We start from the raw sequence: 23157 nt of genomic DNA, 5'->3' as shown, positions 1-23157 counted from the left end.
GTCATATTAACCTGTTAACACAGCGTTGATTTCAATTAACCACCCCTGTTATCCTAATCGAAACACGGGGAACGACTATTTCGCGGCGTCAATTAGCCGAATCGTAGCGAGAATTTACGGCCCTCGCTGACGCGTTTTCCTCGCGAACGCGTCTCTCCGCGAACGGTCGTAACAACGTGTATAATTCTTTATATTACTTAGGTCATAATATATGTAGTTTCATGCATTTATATGTTTGTAAATTAAGTGGTGGAGTATATATAGAATTCTTTACGTTAGTTATATCGTAGTTGTATATATAGTTGGCTAGTCTTAGCGATGTTATTTCATATAATTTTTTTAGTATTCGTATATGTTATTTAGATATAATTTCGTATGTTTTACTTTTATATAATGTAATTTATTTTGTATTTTGTGGATTTAGTAGGATATGTATAGAATTCTTTACATAATTAGATTGTTAGTTAGTTTTAGTGATATAATTTCTATGTAGTTTCATGTATTTATTTTCTCATGTTTGTTAACTAAGTGAAGCACATATATAATTTTTAAATTGTTAGTTAGTTCTAATGATATAATTTCTATGTAATTTATTTTTCCATATTTGTTAACTAAGTAAAGTATGTATAGAATTCTTTACATAATTAGATTGTTAGCTAGTCTTGGCAATAAAATTTCGTATAATTTTATGTACTTATTTTTCTCATATTTATTAACTAAGTGAAGCACGTATATATTATTTAGATTGTTAGTTAGTTCTAATGATATAATTTCTATGTAATTTATTTTTCCATGTTTGTTAAATATATGTGTATTTATTTAATTTTATATTTCCCCCTTTTTTAATTAATTATATATATATATTTTTACATTTGTATTTGACAATGTAGTTGCGCATAGAATTTATTAAAGAAAAATGTTAACAATGTGTTTTCATGATTTGTTTCTCGCGCCTGATTTCCATTAATCCCTAATATTCCTGTCACCATACGCGTGTTATTGTGTTAGTTGTTGCGATGCGCGCGTGTAAATCTAATATGGCTGCTCATAAATGTCATCAGTAAAGTTATAGTGGCGGGTCTTTAGTTTTGTTTGATATCGAAGTAATTTTCTGTCGCTCGTTTTTCCTTATTCTACCGCAATTAGAACATTTATTTATTAATATTGTTATTATTATTACTTTAAAGTGACAATAGTATTGTTCGTGTGAATATACATATATATATATATATATATATTTATATTGTGTGTCTTTTTAATATGACTAATGTTTTGTAATTCTTCGATAGCGTTATTTATTGTTTTGAGTAGTTTATTTTATAGAGTGTTCGATAATATAAAACACACACATACACACACACACACACACACACACACACACACACACACACATATATACATATTTCTTCTGGCAGTGTAGTATTCATACCAAATGAAATGTTAATTATTTATTTTATATTAACTTCATTTAATAAGATAGAACACACACGCGCGCACGTATATATGTATATATTTCTGGCAGTGTGACTTTCATTTAGATTCTTTAGCGATGTAATGTTGTGTATTTGAGGTTATGTGTCAATTATTTGATTTCATATATACATATATATCTTGTATTGTGACAACATAGTATTGAAGGTTTTATTTCTAAATTATTGTGTGTTTAATGTGTTTTTACATATTTGTGTTTGATGGTAGAATTTCTGTACGCAAATCTTCAAGTCGTTGCTGTGTTAATTATTTTGAACGTTTGGCCTATTGACAGGTTGTTACTTAGTACCAAGTGTTGCGTTGTGTGTTCTATTTCTTTTGTAGATTATTAGTAGTAGTCTAGTTTAGAATATAGATTATTTATATATATATATATATATATATATTTATATATAGACATGCATGTTTCGTAATGTAGTTCTTATTTTATAACTCTTTACCGGAATGTAGGCTAGTTTTAAGTATGTATCTTAGATTACTGATTTGATTTAATAATGTAGAATGCGCACACATATATATATATTTCTGACAATGTAACCTTTATTTCTTTAATAATACAATATTGTATGTTTTATGTATTCGTTAGACTATTAGTTTTTTGATTTCATATATACATATAGTTCATAAATTGATAATATTGTATTTGTTGCATAGTATTGGAAGTACTGTCTCTAATATTTACTAGGTTATTAAATGTTTGGCATATATGTTTATACTTATGTGTAACTCTCCAAGTTGTTGCGGCGTTGATTGATTAAAATATATTTATATATACATATATTCCTGGCGTTTCAATCATTTCCCTTTTTGTAGTTATTCTTATTTCCTGGTTTATTTGTTTGGTTCGTGACTCGTTCAATCCATTAGTTGATTCTATTTATTTTATTTTATACTGGTTGGGTTTATATTATATTGAACCATAGGTTTTCAAATTGCAAGTCGGTTATTGGTAGGTTTATTTAGAGTTGTGTGTATATGTATTTTGTTTATTGGTTGGATCTATTAGTCGCCCTCATTTCGTTAATCCTTCCTTTCGTTTCGTAGTGCCGTGTGTTCGTTTATGCATTCAAATCCTTATTCGCGCGTTTTGTATAGAGTGGTTTTCTTGTTCTTGTTACGGCACGTGCGGAGCGCGGGACGTAACAACATATTGTACGCTGAATTAAACTTCGAAACAAGCCCCACTGCTCGCAAAACGTGATATTTCGTCGATTTTTGACGAAAATCGTCTGTAATTTCCTTCCTGTTGGAGATATTTCGACGTTTAAACGCCCAAATCACTCTATTTTACACACAACAAACAAGCTGTCACGTCCCGCGCTCCGCACGTGCCGTAACAAGAACAAGAAAACCACTCTATACAAAACGCGCGAATAAGGATTTGAATGCATAAACGAACACACGGCACTACGAAACGAAAGGAAGGATTAACGAAATGAGGGCGACTAATAGATCCAACCAATAAACAAAATACATATACACACAACTCTAAATAAACCTACCAATAACCGACTTGCAATTTGAAAACCTATGGTTCAATATAATATAAACCCAACCAGTATAAAATAAAATAAATAGAATCAACTAATGGATTGAACGAGTCACGAACCAAACAAATAAACCAGGAAATAAGAATAACTACAAAAAGGGAAATGATTGAAACGCCAGGAATATATGTATATATAAATATATTTTAATCAATCAACGCCGCAACAACTTGGAGAGTTACACATAAGTATAAACATATATGCCAAACATTTAATAACCTAGTAAATATTAGAGACAGTACTTCCAATACTATGCAACAAATACAATATTATCAATTTATGAACTATATGTATATATGAAATCAAAAAACTAATAGTCTAACGAATACATAAAACATACAATATTGTATTATTAAAGAAATAAAGGTTACATTGTCAGAAATATATATATATGTGTGCGCATTCTACATTATTAAATCAAATCAGTAATCTAAGATACATACTTAAAACTAGCCTACATTCCGGTAAAGAGTTATAAAATAAGAACTACATTACGAAACATGCATGTCTATATATAAATATATATATATATATATATATATAAATAATCTATATTCTAAACTAGACTACTACTAATAATCTACAAAAGAAATAGAACACACAACGCAACACTTGGTACTAAGTAACAACCTGTCAATAGGCCAAACGTTCAAAATAATTAACACAGCAACGACTTGAAGATTTGCGTACAGAAATTCTACCATCAAACACAAATATGTAAAAACACATTAAACACACAATAATTTAGAAATAAAACCTTCAATACTATGTTGTCACAATACAAGATATATATGTATATATGAAATCAAATAATTGACACATAACCTCAAATACACAACATTACATCGCTAAAGAATCTAAATGAAAGTCACACTGCCAGAAATATATACATATATACGTGCGCGCGTGTGTGTTCTATCTTATTAAATGAAGTTAATATAAAATAAATAATTAACATTTCATTTGGTATGAATACTACACTGCCAGAAGAAATATGTATATATATGTGTGTGTGTGTGTGTGTGTGTGTGTGTATGTGTGTGTTTTATATTATCGAACACTCTATAAAATAAACTACTCAAAACAATAAATAACGCTATCGAAGAATTACAAAACATTAGTCATATTAAAAAGACACACAATATAAATATATATATATATATATATATATATGTATATTCACACGAACAATACTATTGTCACTTTAAAGTAATAATAATAACAATATTAATAAATAAATGTTCTAATTGCGGTAGAATAAGGAAAAACGAGCGACAGAAAATTACTTCGATATCAAACAAAACTAAAGACCCGCCACTATAACTTTACTGATGACATTTATGAGCAGCCATATTAGATTTACACGCGCGCATCGCAACAACTAACACAATAACACGCGTATGGTGACAGGAATATTAGGGATTAATGGAAATCAGGCGCGAGAAACAAATCATGAAAACACATTGTTAACATTTTTCTTTAATAAATTCTATGCGCAACTACATTGTCAAATACAAATGTAAAAATATATATATATAATTAATTAAAAAAGGGGGAAATATAAAATTAAATAAATACACATATATTTAACAAACATGGAAAAATAAATTACATAGAAATTATATCATTAGAACTAACTAACAATCTAAATAATATATACGTGCTTCACTTAGTTAATAAATATGAGAAAAATAAGTACATAAAATTATACGAAATTTTATTGCCAAGACTAGCTAACAATCTAATTATGTAAAGAATTCTATACATACTTTACTTAGTTAACAAATATGGAAAAATAAATTACATAGAAATTATATCATTAGAACTAACTAACAATTTAAAAATTATATATGTGCTTCACTTAGTTAACAAACATGAGAAAATAAATACATGAAACTACATAGAAATTATATCACTAAAACTAACTAACAATCTAATTATGTAAAGAATTCTATACATATCCTACTAAATCCACAAAATACAAAATAAATTACATTATATAAAAGTAAAACATACGAAATTATATCTAAATAACATATACGAATACTAAAAAAATTATATGAAATAACATCGCTAAGACTAGCCAACTATATATACAACTACGATATAACTAACGTAAAGAATTCTATATATACTCCACCACTTAATTTACAAACATATAAATGCATGAAACTACATATATTATGACCTAAGTAATATAAAGAATTATACACGTAATAATATGAAAATGTAAACACACAAAAAATTACAAGTATACGAAACTGCATCATTAAGACTAACTAGCAATCTAAATAATACAAAGAATTATTTACGAAATTACGTAGAAATAAAATACACGAAAATTGCACCATTAAGACTAACTTACAATCTAAATAATATAAAGAATTATGTACGAAATTACATCATTAGGACTGATTAACAATCTAAATAACATGAAGAATTACATACGTACATTATGGAAATTACATTACGGACTATATATATATGTAATTCACATTGTTAACCGGACAATTAGAAATTTAACGAATATGAAGAAATGCGTATGTATACATATTATGGAACATATAAAATATACGAATTTCACTTTTACATTATTAAACGGGACCAACTAGTGATCTAACCAGCAGGAAAATCTTCTACCTTCGTTCTTGCTTACGGCCCTTTACACCCGCATCGCTTGCGCCTGCTTCCTCCTCTTGCGCTAGAAAAAAACACAATGAAATGGATGGAGGAAAACAAATAGCAACCAAGGACCGAGCAAAGAATAAACTTAGAAAGAAAATTACATGCCTTTACAAGTGGAGTAGATACCGAAGACAAAGACGCCTCCATATCCATAATTGAAGAAAACCGGAACGCACAACAAAACAATAGTTAATCCACTTCGCAAGAAAAAACAAATAAAATATATAACAAACATATAAATATTCAATAAAAGACTTTAACGAAGAGCACAAAACAATACGCGCTGCACGATCGAGAGTCAACGGAACAATGGGACAGTCGCCGACACGCGCCACTCTGCACGCGCGACCACCCCACCACGACTCCTCCTACCAACACCCTGCCCAAGAATCAGGCGACACTTCACGCGCAGCAAGAACAAGAACACACATACCAGCGGTATCTTGAGCGTTCCCACTGGCATCAGCATGGAAGGTTCCAGAAACATTTCATATGAAACGTACGCATACCAGCGGTATTTCGAGCGTTCCCACTGGCATCAGCATGGAAGGCTCTAGAAACATCCCAGACGAAACCTCAGCAAGAAGATGCATACCCGAGGTATCTCTGAAGTTCCCACTAGTATCAGCATCGAAGGTCCCAGACGAAACTTCAGCAAATTACGGAATCCACATTTTATCACGTACGATAGGTGGGAAACTTGGACAACTCCACTCTGAGTTCCATGGGAACAAATTGTCACGTGACAATTATTCCATGGTAGATTAGGATATAAATATACATAGCACCTTAAGCGAGCAGCCAGTAATTATTGTTAGTCCGTCAGCGAGTCATTATTGTTAATCCGTCAAGCCAGTAATTATTGTCAGTCCGTCAAGCGATTAGTTTTGTCAGTCCGCTAATAAATCAGTTAGAAAAGTTAGTCCGAAAAAGTTTCAACACGTGAGTTCGTAATCGAAATCACCCACAAGAGTATAACTCTAAGGGTGTTCATCCGTTAATCGAAACATTGTCGATTCGTTGCCAATCAATTGCTAACAAGTTAGTCTTAATCGCAATCGAGACAAGTAAGAATCCATAAATAATAATTGTGCTGATTGTAAAGTTGAAACAATTTGTGAAGTGCGACCTAACGACAAATTGTACATCAAGGACCTACTGTCTTCGCACATATAACTAAGGTGAGAATTTCAAATTTTGTACATCTTCTTCTCTGTTAAATTCGGCGTTGTACGATATTCGACATCGAAATAAAATTATTCTTCAATAGTTACAATTGAAGATCGAATTTATCAAAATACAATTAATACGGAAGATACTCAAGACATTTAACCTATAACGACCGTTCGCTGTATTAACTAGTGATCGACCCAACTATAGACGTTGCGTTGATTACGGCGTTTTCAGTCACAGAAAACACTTACGGGTTTTCGTTCTTCTCTTCCCACTGTTAGCAATCATTGCTCATCTTTGGGTGAGGCTTACGAAACCCCACTAGTTATCCACAGAGAACACCGTCGTCGGTGGATGCATTCTTCCTTGCTTACGAATTTTCTAAGTGATTAGACTCAACAAAATTTGTCGAAATCCGAACGATTATTCGCTGTGTTAACTAGTGATCGACCCAACTATAGACGTTGCGTTGATTACGGCGTTTTCAGTCACAGAAAACACTTACGGGTTTTCGTTCTTCTCTTCCCACTGTTAGCAATCATTGCTCATCTTTGGGCGAGGCTTACGAAACCCCACTAGTTATCCACAGAGAGGATCTACTAAACCCGATCATTCCATTATTAGATACCAAAAGCAAGAAAGAATCGTAGAGGTAAGAGTCACCTCAGTAAAAAGCGAGTTGAACGTTTGCAAAACGATTATTAACTGCCAAAATTAAAAGAGAAGAAAACAAGCATATAGATGAACTAGATTTAAGCAGCGAGATTTCCGAATCTAGTTTCTCCCCGTCGAGTTCACCAATACCCGAACATTTGAGTGCTATCCTTTTTATCTAGAACACCATCACTCACATTGTACGACAGCGATTGTCACAGTTGTAGCGAAGTCAACTGAATAAATTTAGTTAATCGAAATCAACTCATTTATTTCGAACAACTTTAATCCTCTCCCGTGCTAGTACTCCTACCCATAGCAGGTCAGCCGAAAAGTGGAATCGGTTTACCAGTAGCATTAAACTCTAGTCGACGCTACCCGTAACGTTTGAAATAAATAAAAATTTGAAACAGACCTTAAACTGTTTCTGGTGGCAGCAAATACCGAACAATCGGAGTTTCGAGTACAAATTCCCAACCTATCATTATCAAACACAAACGATAACGACTAAAGGTCTCCTCTTCCTCCGCACTTAGAACGTAACAATATATATATATAATAAATTTTTTTGGTGGCAGCGGTGGGATACGCTCCAGAGAGGATTAAAGTTCTTACGAATATCAACTAAAAAATAAGTAGAAAAATGTCGTTCGCCCGGGATTCGCTAAGCGAAGATACGCTTTTGGCGTTGACGGAAAAATTGAAAGCGTGGGACGAAAACTTCCGTGTATTGACCGACATATGCTTAAGACTCACTAAATTGAAAGAAGACGTGCGCGTAAGCAGACAAACGAACGAAACCGAAACACCCGTACCATCACCGATAACACCGCGAGAAACAAGATTGACCGATAATTACCAACAGATTAAATTAAAAGACGCGATTGAATCAGTACCAGTGTTTGACGGCTACCGATCGCCTGTGTTCCAATTCTTGAGGTCATGCGAGAGAGCGCGAAATATGATTCCTAGACATCAAGAGCCCCAGTTAGTAAAATTATTAATGAATAAACCTCGCGGACATGCATTTCTCGCCGTAGAGGACAATGAGGTAGTGACCTTAAACGATTTCGGGAATAAATTAAAAGATATGTTCGGCCCGGGAAAAACCGTTAACGAATACAGGGGAGAGTTGGGAACGGTATTCCAACGACCAGGAGAAAATATATTAGATTACATAGACCGCGTCAGAAACCTCAGATTAGCTATAATTGATGGAGAAAGATGTCAGTACGGTTCCATATCGCAAGACGTTCAAGGTACGATCGATTGGGACACGAGGGAGGCTTTCGTGAAGGAGCTCCCGAACGAAGTATATCTACGAGTAAGGTTATCCTGATACCAATCCTTAGAAGACGCGTATCGCCAAGCCGTAAAAGCAACGCGGGAACTAAAACAAGTAAACGACAGAATGCGATACCAACGTCCGACATCCTTAAGTAATAACAACCGAAACAACGTTCGTCCCCCTAATAATAATTACACCGAGAGCCATTCTTACCGACCAGGGAGCGAATTTTACATCTTCACTGATGAAGAAGGTAGCAAAGAGATTTCACATCAAACAATACATCGCGTCAGCATATCACCCACAAAGCAATGGTTCGATCGAAAGATCTCACCACGTGTTGATTGAATATCTCAAGTTATATATTGAAAATTCCAGAAATTGGGACGAATGGGTGGAATTAGCCATGTTTTCCTATAACACCTCTGTACACGAAGGAACGAAATTCTCTCCGCACGAATTAGTCTTTAGACACTTGGCCAGAGAACCCACTGGCGAAATACTAATCGAAGAAAACATGGAACCAACTTATGCGGAATATCTCAGAGACCCGTTCGATAAAATCAACACCGTGCAGCAAACAGCAAGAGAAAATTTGATGAAATCCAAGTTAAAGTCAAAAGAATATTACGACAGACGAATCAACCCTCAAAATTTCAAAATAGGAGATCTAGTATACCTACTAGAGGAACCTAGCAAAGGAAAGTTTTCCGATCAATATACAGGACCGCATAAAGTGTTAGAAATTTTGCAGAATCAAAACGTCAAGATTGAAGTGAAAGGAGGTCCACGAATAGTACATCTGAACAAGTTAAAACTAGCACACAACCGAAATAGACAATAGTCAAAACGATTTCAAGAGGTAACGTAGCACAGTAGTATATAGTATGTCGCTGCTTGTCGAACAATGAATATAGCAGAAACCTAAAAGAAAAAAAAAGAATCATTATGTATTCTAACTACTATTTAAATATAAAATACTTTAAATCAATAAAATAAGATATTGGAAGAGGCTTAAAAGCGAAAATTACCTTGTAAATCGACGAGGTTTGTACACAATTAATTATTGTAAAAATTAATGTATATGCAGAAATTCCACAGGAACATACGACGGCTGGAACATACGATGAACTGGACGAACATACGATGGATTAACCTCAATTGTCAACAACATTAAAATCAAACTGAAGGAAGCTACGATAATGATCAATGATTGATGTTCAACAACAGACTCACAGTTGGCCAATGGAAAAATTGAGACTATCTTACTTACAGGTATGAGAATACCAAAATTAATAAATATTAAGATTGACAATTATAACCTGAAAAAGAGAGGAATGTTAATAAAACGCCTTGGAATAGAAATTGATAATAGTAGGAAAGTCATTACTCACATCGAAGGGGTATACACAAGAGTCGATGCAGTTACGAGAAACTTACCGCTAAATTTAAATGAACACGTACGGACTACGGAAGCAGATACTACTGGAACGGTTAAGAAGGCAACAGGAAACTGGAAAACCAAGGAAGAATTAGTGACATTATAACAAAATAACTCAACGTTGATGCAGTGGTCTTCGCAAAGAAGAAAAAGGACAGATTATTCTACTATATGGATACTTACAAATATAGCATTTTTATTATTACTTACAGATCTAGGATAAAATAAGGTAGTCATAATAAGTGGTGTCCCTGCCAGGATTGTCAATAATGACAATGACAGTTGACGATATAACGAAGAAACAGATGATGCCTACGTGTGCGACGCAGCATATGGACTCTAAGAATGGAGTCGGAGAAGCTGTAAGCAATAATAATACAGTGAACAACGTTTTAACTAATAAGATATGGACTATCTTCAAACTGTGTTGTACAATTATGAAGTAACAACCAACTAGTAAGGAAGTAAGATAGCCAAGGAATGAAAGAAGAGATTATAAATCAATCAAGATAAGTTAACCGAATACCAACAACATGAACGACTGGAATAAGAAGATAAGATACTACCTTAACTTATATAATATTATTATACCAAATTTAATATACAGAAAATAGTATTATAATACATAATGATAATCGTTGATACGAAACACTATAAACATATAGAATTAAATAAATTAAATGGCATTTCTATACTTACAGAAGTAGGATAAATAAACGTACTCATAATAGATGCTGAGAATGTAACGAAGAACCAGACGATGCCAAACACGCACCATGTAAATGTTCCAAGCAAGCGACGCAGCATTAGAAAATAGAACTGGAGAAACTACAAACAATAATAATTCAATAAGGAAGATTTAACTAATAATATATAGATTAGCTATACCATACAAATATAAAATAACAGCAAATCACAAGTAAGAAGCAACGATAAATTAATAAGAAGGAAATAGAAACGCCCAATAAACACAGAGATAGGTTAGGAATCAATCAAGATAGGTTAACTGAGTATCAACGACAAACATGATTAAAGTAATAAATTATTATATTGTATTGAGCTATTACAGTATTACTACATTAAATCAGGTATAAGGAAATAAGGTTATAATACATAATAGTGACCGATGATACAACACAATATGCACATGTCAAATTAAATCAATTAAACAAAGCTACATGAATATAAACCACTCATAACCAAGTAGTTAAACAGTGCTATTAATAATTTATAGATTTCAATCAGCAATACAACCCACACGCAAATACGTAACACACAGCATATATATACATATTATAACAAACACAAAAACAATATTATTGTCATTCCAATTTTCAATTGCACTAAAATAGAGTTACAAATAAGTAACAAATAAACAATTATTTTGGTATTAAAAGTTATAAAACACATCACTATACTCTTACTGGAGATTCATTCACAAGCGGCTATTTTGAAAATAATACTGATCGTCGCGAGCATGAAATAGCTTCTACCTGCAATAATTATACAAATTATAATAAACACAAATAACATTATTTTCATTTCAATTACACGTTATCAATTAAAATAAAGATACAAATAATTAACAGATAAATAATTATTTCGATATTAATAAAAGTCACTATATACTAGGGACATTCACAATCGGCCATTTTGGAAGATCACACTGATCAAAGCGTGCATGTAGGAACTTTTATGTTGCAAAACCAATTATATTTTCCATGAAGGAAATTATTTAATAAAATAATAATCAAACAAATGGAAGATTGTAACAAAGAATAAATAATAATTAATACAATATAATACATCATTGTTATATAGAAAAAATTTTAATAGAGATCAGCCATGAAATGGAAAATAACTCAAATTTTTGTAACTAATTACAATTAATTACTGACTATTCATTGACGAATTAACGGAGAAGAATACATAATATACATATGAAGCTAGAGGAGCGGCAGGAAAAGCAATTATACCAGTTAAGGATGAAACCACGTTAACAACAATAGCAAGATACAGCGTCAAAGCTGTGGAACGGCGTTATCGAATTTGAAACAATTAGTGCGGCGATACTTGAACTTTTCATGATATTTAAACTAATCAAAGTGATAGTAGACATAGTTATACATGGATACCAACTACACGAGACTTACGGATGTGGAATCGCCCTATTAGGAGCAATATGCGGCTCAGTCACCCACCTGCTACTATACCTCAAAAGAAGACGAAATATCGATGACCAAACAGCACAACCTCAAGGGATATCGATAACACCGGTAGTCACTCAACAACCAACGACATCTACATCCGTCTTGAACGAACTCAGGGACACCATCAGTCAAATTTCCTTTGGAAATTTGAACTTCAAGGGCGGGGGTGTCACGTCCCACGCTCCGCACGTGCCGTAACAAGAACAAGAAAACCACTCTATGCAAAACGCGCGAATAAGGATTTGAATGCACAAACGAACACACGGCACTACGAAACGAAAGGAAGGATTAACAAAATGAGGGCGACTAATAGATCCAACCAATAAACAAAATACATATACACACAACTCTAAATAAACCTACCAATAACCGACTTGCAATTTGAAAACCTATGGTTCAATATAATATAAACCCAACCAGTATAAAATAAAATAAATAGAACCAACTAATGGATTGAACGAGTCACGAACCAAACAAATAAACCAGGAAATAAGAATAACTACAAAAAGACTAAAGACCCGCCACTATAACTTTACTGATGACATTTATGAGCAGCCATGTTAGATTTACACACGCGCAAAGGGAGAAATATAAAATTAAATAAATACACATATATTTAACAAACATAAAAAAAGATAACCTTACACTATCACATTTAAAATGTATATATATATATATATTAAGAAAAAAAAAACAACAAAATACATCTAAAAAAATAATAAGGAACCCACGATTATCAAACAACGAACCAGCGAAATTGAAGCAGCTACACCGAATCAAGGTCGAGGCAAGGAGCTCCAGGACAAAGTTCGCTGAACTCACGCATACACCAATAACGCACAACAGGGGAAATTCCCTTTCTCCCAGAAGCATGGTGACGAAGATGTGCCTCCAAAACCTCTCCGGGAATTTCATTTGCAAAACGAACTTTTACACAACGATCGGTATCAGCGGCTTCAACCAGAGGAGGTTCCCACTCCAATACGGTGGTCTCTGCATCGAAGAAACTCTCATCGACAGTAACAAAATTGTCAAAGCTCAATTCCGACGGGAAATCCACGGCCTCGGCATCAATGTCGAGTAGTTCCTCCGACCACTCTGGTACTTGTGGTTCGTCGCAGCGCCGCATGCGTTTGATGGGTCTTCTCGAGTCGCCCATGGGTTCTTCGGAATCCCTCTTTCGCTTGCGCTGAAACAACACAATATAATTTAAATAGAACGAAACAGGACGAATCAAGCGGACTAAGAACAAGACAAAATACGCACCAGAGAAGTCTGGATAGGAACCCCTGATGGAAGTGCCTCCACAGACATTGTTCAAACGTCGATCACCGAAGCCTATTACGTACGAATACGTAACACGGCCCTGAAAGTGGCGTGCACTACATTTTGCGTGTAAAACGGAGTGAAATGAGCATTTAAACATCGATATATCTCCAAAGGGAAGGAAATTACAGTCGATTTTCATCAAAATTTGATAAAAGATCGCGTTTTGCGAGCAACTGGGCCTGTTTCGGCGCTGGAACTGTCGTGCACTACATTTGGCGTGTAAAATGGAGAGAAATGAGCGTTTAAACGTCGAAATATCTCCGACGGAAAGGAAGTTACAGTCGATTTTCGTCAAAATTTGATGGAAGATCGCGTTTTGAGAGAAAGTGGGCTTGTTTCGGCGCTGAAAGTGGCGTGCACTACATTTGGCGTGTAAAATGAAGTGAAATGAGCGTTTAAACGTCGAAATATCTCGAACGGGAAGGGAATTACAGTCGATTTTCGTCAAAATTTGATGAAAGATCGCGTTTTGCGCGCAAGTGGGCTCTTTTTGGCATTGAAAGTGTCGTGCACTACATTTGGCATATAAAATGAAGTGAAATGAGCGTTTAAACGTCGAAATATCTCCAACAGGAAGGAAATTACAGTCGATTTTGTTAAAAATTTGATAAAAGATCGCGTTTTGCGCGCAAGTGGGCTCTTTTTCGCATTGAAAGTGGCGTGCACTACATTTGGCGTGTAAAATGGAGAGAAATGAGCGTTTAAACGTCGAAATATCTCCAACAGGAAGGAAATTACAGTCGATTTTGTTAAAAATTTGATAAAAGATCGCGTTTTGCGCGCAAGTGGGCTCTTTTTCGCATTGAAAGTGGCGTGCACTACATTTGGCGTGTAAAATGGAGAGAAATGAGCGTTGTTACGTATTTATTTGTTTAAATCAAATTAAAATTAAAATTTTGTTTAATTTATTTTCCGTTTGATTTAGAGTTTAATCGGAAGGGAAATATTGAAATGATATTATTGTGTATGAAATATTGATTTGTATTTCTGATTAATACGGTTATTATTATTATTGTTTCTCTTCAAGTTAAGAGTATTAGTGAGTGATGAGTATTGTTCGTCTATCGGGGTTTTTGTTACTTAGTAAATGCTTATCCAATAGTTTACGTTTATTGGGTAGCGTTAACTAACGTTTAATGCAACTGGCAAACGGATTCCACTTTTCGGCTAACCTGATATGTGCAGGGATACTAGCACAGGAGAGGATTAAAGCTGGGTACAATAAATATTTGTCCTCGTTGAACGGATTTTTATTTGAATGTCGAATTGCTTAGATTGTTACCTATATATATGTGTGTAGATGTATATATTAGTGTTAGAGGAGGTAGAACAAGAATTTTCGCGTTGATGGATTGGATGAGAATGTGAAATTTTTCGTTGTTTGATATAAATTTATTTTTACGTTTGCCTTCTTCTTCTCTTTTAATTTCGCTATAGTAGTTTGTCGTTAGAACCAAAGCTCAGTTCATTTGCTACGATGGATTCTATTGCCACGATTTCCTTGCCTTTTGAGTTTAATAATCGAGGATGATTCCAACGATCCTCTCTGTGCGGGACTTGTGTGATTTCGCAAGCCTTGCCCAAAGACGGGCAATATTTTGCCAACAATGGGAGGAGGAATGCGAAGATCAGTGGGTGTTTCAGTAGCTGAAAACACCGTTTGCACAAGCCAACACAGCGAACAACCCCTTTGTTTAAAGTTTAAAACAATGATTTTATCTTCAAACCGTTCACGGAAATAAAACGAGATCGATGATAGGTAGTTCTAGTTCGATTCTCGAGTGCAACGAAATTATCAGAGAAGAAGGAAATTTTCAAAATTAATTTTCTTATCTTGAGGAATAAGTGCTGTCGGGTGCCATTACTTCGCCTGTTCTAATGGTCGTCGGTGTTTTTTTATTTCTGGGTTTATTTCTCGAACTCGGATATATTTTATTATCAAACTTTTACTTTATTTATTTGTTTCGATACACGCTTTACAAATTACTAACCGGATTAATACCGCAATTACAATGTGCTTTCTTTCGTCTAAGCGATGAAATGAGGACTTCAAAGATAAATTTTTTCTTAGTCGCGACTCTCTTTTCTTGCCTGAACAACTAAAGACCGCCGAAACGCAAAATGCTACACAAAATTTCTAAACGTAGGAATGAGCGTAATAATGAGCGCAATAACGAACGTAATGATTGAGCACAATAAGGAACGTAATAAATAAGCACGATATGGAACGTAATAATGAGCACGATATGGAACGTAATAATTGAGCACGATATGGAACGTAATAATGAGCACGATATGGAACGTAATAATTGAGCACTGCTCTATGTTGCTACGCTTATTTACAATGCCATCCCCCACGGGGTGGTGGTCCACTGGGGGTACGCTTCCGTGGGAATCGGGATGTTGCAGTTTGGGTTTCCTGAAATCGTACGTGAGAGAATGTAAATTCCATATCTCGACTTAGTTCCCATCGGTCCTGTGTTTCTGCTGAGCTAGCGTCTAGGAGGCTTGAAGCATTCCATGCTGATCTAGTCTTTTCTCGAGAAACTTCCACGTTTGTACCGTGGGAATTACCTGTGTTTCTTCGGCGCGTGCAAGGGCTGGCGGCTGCAGCATCATATCATTTCGATGTTTGCTCGGGCAACACGCGCAATCCGCTGCTCTCCCACAACAAGGACCTCCTCCTTCGAGTTAGTTTGCGTAAGTTTGGTTTAGATGGATATTTGCATATTATGGTTGTTTTCGTGATTTTGATCCTTTTTCCTTTTCTTGTTGTTTCTCTAGGCTTCGGTGATCGACGTTTGAACAATGTCTGTGGAGGCACTTCCATCAGGGGTTCCTATCCAGACTTCTCTGGTGCGTATTTTGTCTTGTTTTTAGTCTGCTTGATTCGTCCTGTTTCGTTCTATTTAAATTATATTGTGTTGTTTCAGCGCAAGCGAAAGAGGGATTCCGAAGAACCCATGGGCGACTCGAGAAGACCCATCAAACGCATGCGGCGCTGCGACGAACCACAAGTACCAGAGTGGTCGGAGGAACTACTCGACATTGATGCCGAGGCCGTGGATTTCCCGTCGGAATTGAGCTTTGACAATTTTGTTACTGTCGATGAGAGTTTCTTCGATGCAGAGACCGCCGTATTGGAGTGGGAACCTCCTCTGGTTGAAGCCGCTGATACCGATCGTTGTGTAAAAGTTCGTTTTGCAAATGAAATTCCCGGAGAGGTTTTGGAGGCACATCTTCGTCACCATGCTTCTGGGAGAAAAGGAATTTCCCCTGTTGTGCGTTATTGGTGTATGCGTGAGTTCAGCGAACTTTGTCCTGGAGCTCCTTGCCTCGACCTTGATTCGGTGTAGCTGCTTCAATTTCGCTGGTTCGTTGTTTGATAATCGTGGGTTCCTTATTATTTTTTTAGATGTATTTTGTTGTTTTTTTTTTCTTAATATATATATATATATATATACATTTTAAATGTGATAGTGTAAGGTTATCTTTTTTTATGTTTGTTAAATATATGTGTATTTATTTAATTTTATATTTCTCCCTTTGCGCGTGTGTAAATCTAACATGGCTGCTCATAAATGTCATCAGTAAAGTTATAGTGGCGGGTCTTTAGTTTTGTTTGATATCGAAGTAATTTTCTGCCGCTCATTTTTCCTTATTCTACCGCAATTAGAACATTTATTTATTAATATTGTTATTATTATTACTTTAAAGTGACAATAGTATTGTTCGTGTGAATATACATATATATGTCGGAGATGAAAGGACAACGGGGTCACCCGTTGGAATTGCTTGGAAAAGTCTCAGTAGCATTCACGAAATAACCCAGACACAGTCATTCGAAACTTGAGACAATGAGCTTAGGCTCGAGGCGACAACCGGTCGCCGAGCGTAGCCGCGGTCACGGGATGAACGTTCCACCTAACAGAAAAGTACCAATATTATGAGACACACGTTGTATTAACAATCAAACCCTGGGCAATGTCGCAGTTATGTGAGTCTGCCTAGCAACGGCAGCAGTTTGTTGGTATCCCAGGCCAACGTTAAACAAAGCTAACGCAACCGTAAGGAGAAGAAAGTTTCCATTACTCAGTTGTTCTTGTGATCTCCTTGGTGAGTGACACATCGTCTAGAGAGCAATATAAAGAGCGTCATAGTGAGCGATACTTTTGTGCATAGAAATTCTATTCTGAGTTTAATAAAGAGTGAGCCCGTGGACCGTGGATTCGCTATATCGAATCTAAGGTCATTGCCATCAGCGTCTAGTTATCGCAGTCACTGTTCGAACTTATTTCTTCTGTATTTGTGTTAATAAACATTATCTTGATTGTGAAACAACAATGAACAACCCAGGCGAAGATTCTTTACACGCCCATAATTCAAGCTCAAACAACTCAACTCCGACATCAGAAGTAGGATCGTCGCCGTTTGTAACGTTGGACCAGCTCATAGCCATCATGAACCAATCGAGAGGGCAAAGAGTGAGCGTGGAACCGAAGGAAGTATTACCAGAATTCAATCCCAAAACGCAGGCGCCTTCGTCAAGAAGTCCATCAGCAGGCCCCGAAGTAAAACTACGAAGCTGTCTGACCCCCGGATTAAGTGTCATTATTGCGGAGTCCCCGGGCATAAAATAGCGGAGTGCCGTACGAGGATGAAGACCGAGAGACAGGAGACTACACGACGCCCAGAGAAAAGCCGACCAGCTGTATCATCCAAGGTGTCCTGTTTCAAGTGCCGCGAGGAGGGTCATATCGCGCTTAACTGCCCGTTACTGCGGAAAACAAACCGCGACTCTGATAACGAACGTCGAGTCAACTCCTGCGTGGTGGAGTCTCCAACGGGTAAACTAAGTCATCTGGTCTCGATGTTTTACCGTAGAGCGAATGGACAGGTAGAGCGTACTATGGGGACGTTGAAAAATATGTTTACGACAGTAGAGACGACCGGACGATCCTGGCAAAACGCGATCGGAGAAATTCAATTAGCCTTGAATTGCACCACCAATCGTGTGACTAAATCGAGTCCGTTAGAACTATTAATTGGTAAAACGGCAAGACCCTATGGATTATTACTACCTGGAAATATCGAGGAAAGGGAAGTAGACATCTCCAACGTAAGACAACAGGCCGTACAAAGTATAGAGAACAGCGCTAAGTACGATAAAGAATGATTTGATAAAACGAAAGCAAAAGTAGTTAAATTCAATGTCGGTGATTTTGTATTAAAGAAAAACGAGGAAAGAAATCAAACGAAACTAGATCCGAAATTTAGGGGTCCATTTGTGATATCAGAAATTTTGGAAGGAGATAGATACATTTTAAAAACGTTAGATGGCAAACGGTCGTATAAATACAGTCATGATAGGCTGAAGAAAATGCCTGATAGTTGCGTTCCTACTGAGTTGGACGTCTGCAGTGGGGGTGAGAGCAGTGGCCATGGCGATGCGAGTGCCCCGGCCTCAGAGGAGGATCACTTTGACCACAGCACTTGATAGAATGAGTTTGAGAGCGCCCAGTGGGGCGATACTATGAGTTCACTGTTTTTGTGGCACTATGGTAATAACATCTAACATAGTGTTCGCACGAGCGCCCAGTGGGGCGATACGATGGGTCTGTGAGTGCCCAGTGGGGCGATACTATGAGTTCAATGTTTTTGTGGCACTATGGTAATAACATCTAACATAGTGTTCGCACGAGCGCCCAGTGGGGCGATACGATGAGTTCAATGGTTTCGTGGCACTATGATAATAACATCTAACATAGTGTTCGCACGAGTGCCCAGTGGGGCAATACGATGAGTTTTCACAAATGCTCAGTGTGGTAACATGATCCAGAGAAGTGAGAGCCGTTGAGGTGCGAGATCGAGAGTGGTCCATCATACCATTACGCTCGGACTGATAATTCACAGAACGCAACTAGTACTTCAAATATTAATCATAACGTTTCGAATTTCTGCTCTCTTTTAACTCTTTCTTTATCAAACATCCGATCAGAATTTTTGTTGTCAAACTGGACCCTTGACCTATTTTAATACTTAGTACAATTGTAAATAACACCAATTATATCGAGTCTAACATGAGGAAAACCCAATATTCTAGATACACCCGAGGACGTGTGACAGTCAGGATGGCCGTGTCGGAGATGAAAGGACAACGGGGTCACCCGTTGGAATTGCTTGGAAAAGCCTCAATAGCATTCACGAAATAACCCAGACACAGTCATTCGAAACTTGAGACAATGAGCTTAGGCTCGAGGCGACAACCGGTCGCCGAGCGTAGCCGCGGTCACGGGATGAACGTTCCACCTAACAGAAAAGTACCAATATTATGAGACACACGTTGTATTAACAATCAAACCCTGGGCAATGTCGCAGTTATGTGAGTCTGCCTAGCAACGGCAGCAGTTTGTTGGTATCCCAGGCCAACGTTAAACAAAGCTAACGCAACCGTAAGGAGAAGAAAGTTTCCATTACTCAGTTGTTCTTGCGATCTCCTTGGTGAGTGACACATCGTCTAGAGAGCAATATAAAGAGCGTCATAGTGAGCGATACTTTTGTGCATAGAAATTCTATTCTGAGTTTAATAAAGAGTGAGCCCGTGGACCGTGGATTCGCTATATCGAATCTAAGGTCATTGCCATCAGCGTCTAGTTACCGCAGTCACTGTTCGAACTTATTTCTTCTGTATTTGTGTTAATAAACATTATCTTGATTGTGAAACAACAATGAACAACCCAGGCGAAGATTCTTTACACGCCCATAATTCAAGCTCAAACAACTCAACTCCGACATATATATATATATATATATTTATATTGTGTGTCATTTTAATATGACTAATGTTTTGTAATTCTTCGATAGCGTTATTTATTGTTTTGAGTAGTTTATTTTATAGAGTGTTCGATAATATAAAACACACACATACACACACACACACACACACACACACATATATATACATATTTCTTCTGGCAGTGTAGTATTCATACCAAATGAAATGTTAATTATTTATTTTATATTAACTTCATTTAATAAGATAGAACACACACACGCGCACGTATATATGTATATATTTCTGGCAGTGTGACTTTCATTTAGATTCTTTAGCGATGTAATGTTGTGTATTTGAGGTTATGTGTCAATTATTTGATTTCATATATACATATATATCTTGTATTGTGACAACATAGTATTGAAGGTTTTATTTCTAAATTATTGTGTGTTTAATGGTAGAATTTCTGTACGCAAATCTTCAAGTCGTTGCTGTGTTAATTATTTTGAACGTTTGGCCTATTGACAGGTTGTTACTTAGTACCAAGTGTTGCGTTGTGTATTCTATTTCTTTTGTAGATTATTAGTAGTAGTCTAGTTTAGAATATAGATTATATATATATATATTTATATATAGACATGCATGTTTCGTAATGTAGTTCTTATTTTATAACTCTTTACCGGAATGTAGGCTAGTTTTAAGTATGTATCTTAGATTACTGATTTGATTTAATAATGTAGAATGCGCACACATATATATATATTTCTGACAATGTAACCTTTATTTCTTTAATAATACAATATTGTATGTTTTATGTATTCGTTAGACTATTAGTTTTTTGATTTCATATATACATATAGTTCATAAATTGATAATATTGTATTTGTTGCATAGTATTGGAAGTACTGTCTCTAATATTTACTAGGTTATTAAATGTTTGGCATATATGTTTATACTTATGTGTAACTCTCCAAGTTGTTGCGGCGTTGATTGATTAAAATATATTTATATATACATATATTCCTGGCGTTTCAATCATTTCCCTTTTTGTAGTTATTCTTATTTCCTGGTTTATTTGTTTGGTTCGTGACTCGTTCAATCCATTAGTTGATTCTATTTATTTTATTTTATACTGGTTGGGTTTATATTATATTGAACCATAGTTTTTCAAATTGCAAGTCGGTTATTGGTAGGTTTATTTAGAGTTGTGTGTATATGTATTTTGTTTATTGGTTGGATCTATTAGTCGCCCTCATTTTGTTAATCCTTCCTTTCGTTTCGTAGTGCCGTGTGTTCGTTTGTGCATTCAAATCCTTATTCGCGCGTTTTGTATAGAGTGGTTTTCTTGTTCTTGTTACGGCACGTGCGGAGCGCGGGACGTGACAATAAAAACTTCGTAATATTACTATAAATTGTCGATGCAAAGTATTAACAATAAATCAATTACTTCAAAACGCCAATCCTACGCAGTCGCTTATAAGTTTATTCATTCTTTTTCGAAATATTTATTTGAAAACATCACGAGTATTATAACAACAAACGTTGTTACATTGTTACGTTACGTTCCTATTAGAATTTTTAATTGACACTATCGAGTGTAAAGGCGACAAGTACCTCCAATTAGAATCCCCCCTAAAGTCTAATACCTGCAGCTTGCATCGAGCTATAGAGAAATTTAATGCCATTAATTTAATTTTATCCCTAATGTGAGCAACGCAGCGGTAAGGGTGTTGGATAGAGATAAGCGATTCACTTAAAATCTGAAAAGAGGGCAACCCCCAGAAACTTGTGTATGGCGTTAGCTCACATATATAATTTTACGAATTTGTTTTATTAGGAACTCGATAGTACAATATATTGTACGATAGGTGTTTGTCGTTGCTAAGTGGCTACACGTTTCGGAGCTTATGACAATTTTTAGTATACCAACTTAAATGGGATGACAAATGACCATAATAAGCTTCTGCTGATTCAAAACAGTTCGGACTTTGCGGTTTGCACAAGAGTTTTTACCTGTTTCGCAGTGAATTAACGGACACCTATGAACTGTAAGGTTTGAAGGTAATGCGTAAGAAGAACTGGTCTGTGTAATTCATAAATCTATTGTCGTCCGAACGATCCTGAGAGGAAATATGCAGCTGATCGAATCAATACTAACATCCAAGTTATCCTGTTCCTTCCTTTTTCCTTTCTCTTTCCATCTCTTTGCGATCGGATTTTCTCGAATTTGCTGTTGCGGAGTGTTTTATTCTTAAGATTCCTTTTTAAATTGATCGATCGAACTGCAACCAGATTATTTTTATCGAGGAACTTGAATTCACTTAATTAATATTGTTACTGTCGTAACAAATATCCTTATCATTGTTTCTGAAAGCGTTCCGTAATTTCTCGTGAGAAACGTTGCTCAAGTGTTTCGAATCTGCTGTAAAGTTATATAGCAACCTCTTGGCAGAAAAGTAACGACAAACACAATATTCAAAATTGTTGTTATTAATTTAAAATTTTCTAATAAAACACGAACGCGTAACTTATTTCACGCACATGTTAAATCATGGATATATTTA

The 23157-nt window shown here is 35.6% G+C and overlaps 1 protein-coding gene and 2 long non-coding RNA genes across 3 annotated transcripts in view; 1 reads left to right on the top strand and 2 right to left on the bottom strand.

Annotated features, from left to right (window-relative positions):
* The window catches only part of LOC139985845 (uncharacterized), a 256698-nt gene that overhangs the window by 33326 nt on the left and 200215 nt on the right, over positions 1 to 23157 (bottom strand). The window lies entirely within an intron of this gene.
* On the bottom strand, positions 10168 to 11148 carry LOC139990957 (uncharacterized). The gene is made up of 3 exons (XR_011800712.1): positions 11002 to 11148; positions 10490 to 10639; positions 10168 to 10351 (listed from the first exon to the last, which is right to left on the bottom strand). It is a non-coding gene; the product is annotated as an uncharacterized lncRNA (long non-coding RNA).
* On the top strand, positions 16624 to 17242 carry LOC139990326 (uncharacterized). Its single transcript, XM_072009498.1, has 2 exons — positions 16624 to 16674; positions 16752 to 17242. The coding sequence occupies exons 1-2, from the start codon at positions 16627 to 16629 to the stop codon at positions 17172 to 17174; spliced, it is 471 nt and encodes a 156-aa protein (XP_071865599.1). The 5' UTR covers positions 16624 to 16626; the 3' UTR covers positions 17175 to 17242.

This window comes from Bombus fervidus, chromosome 1, assembly GCF_041682495.2.
Source record: "Bombus fervidus isolate BK054 chromosome 1, iyBomFerv1, whole genome shotgun sequence".
NCBI lineage: Eukaryota > Metazoa > Arthropoda > Insecta > Hymenoptera > Apidae > Bombus > Bombus fervidus.
This window is presented reverse-complemented; position numbering and strand designations above follow the sequence as displayed.

Excerpts from the sequence above, each read along its gene's own strand:
- LOC139990326 (XM_072009498.1), top strand. The coding sequence starts at position 16,627 with ATGTCTGTGGAGGCACTTCCATCAGGGGTTCCTATCCAGACTTCTCTG. Across the intron at positions 16,675-16,751 it reads TTCCTATCCAGACTTCTCTG|CGCAAGCGAAAGAGGGATTC; the intron begins GTGCGTATTTTG and ends GTGTTGTTTCAG.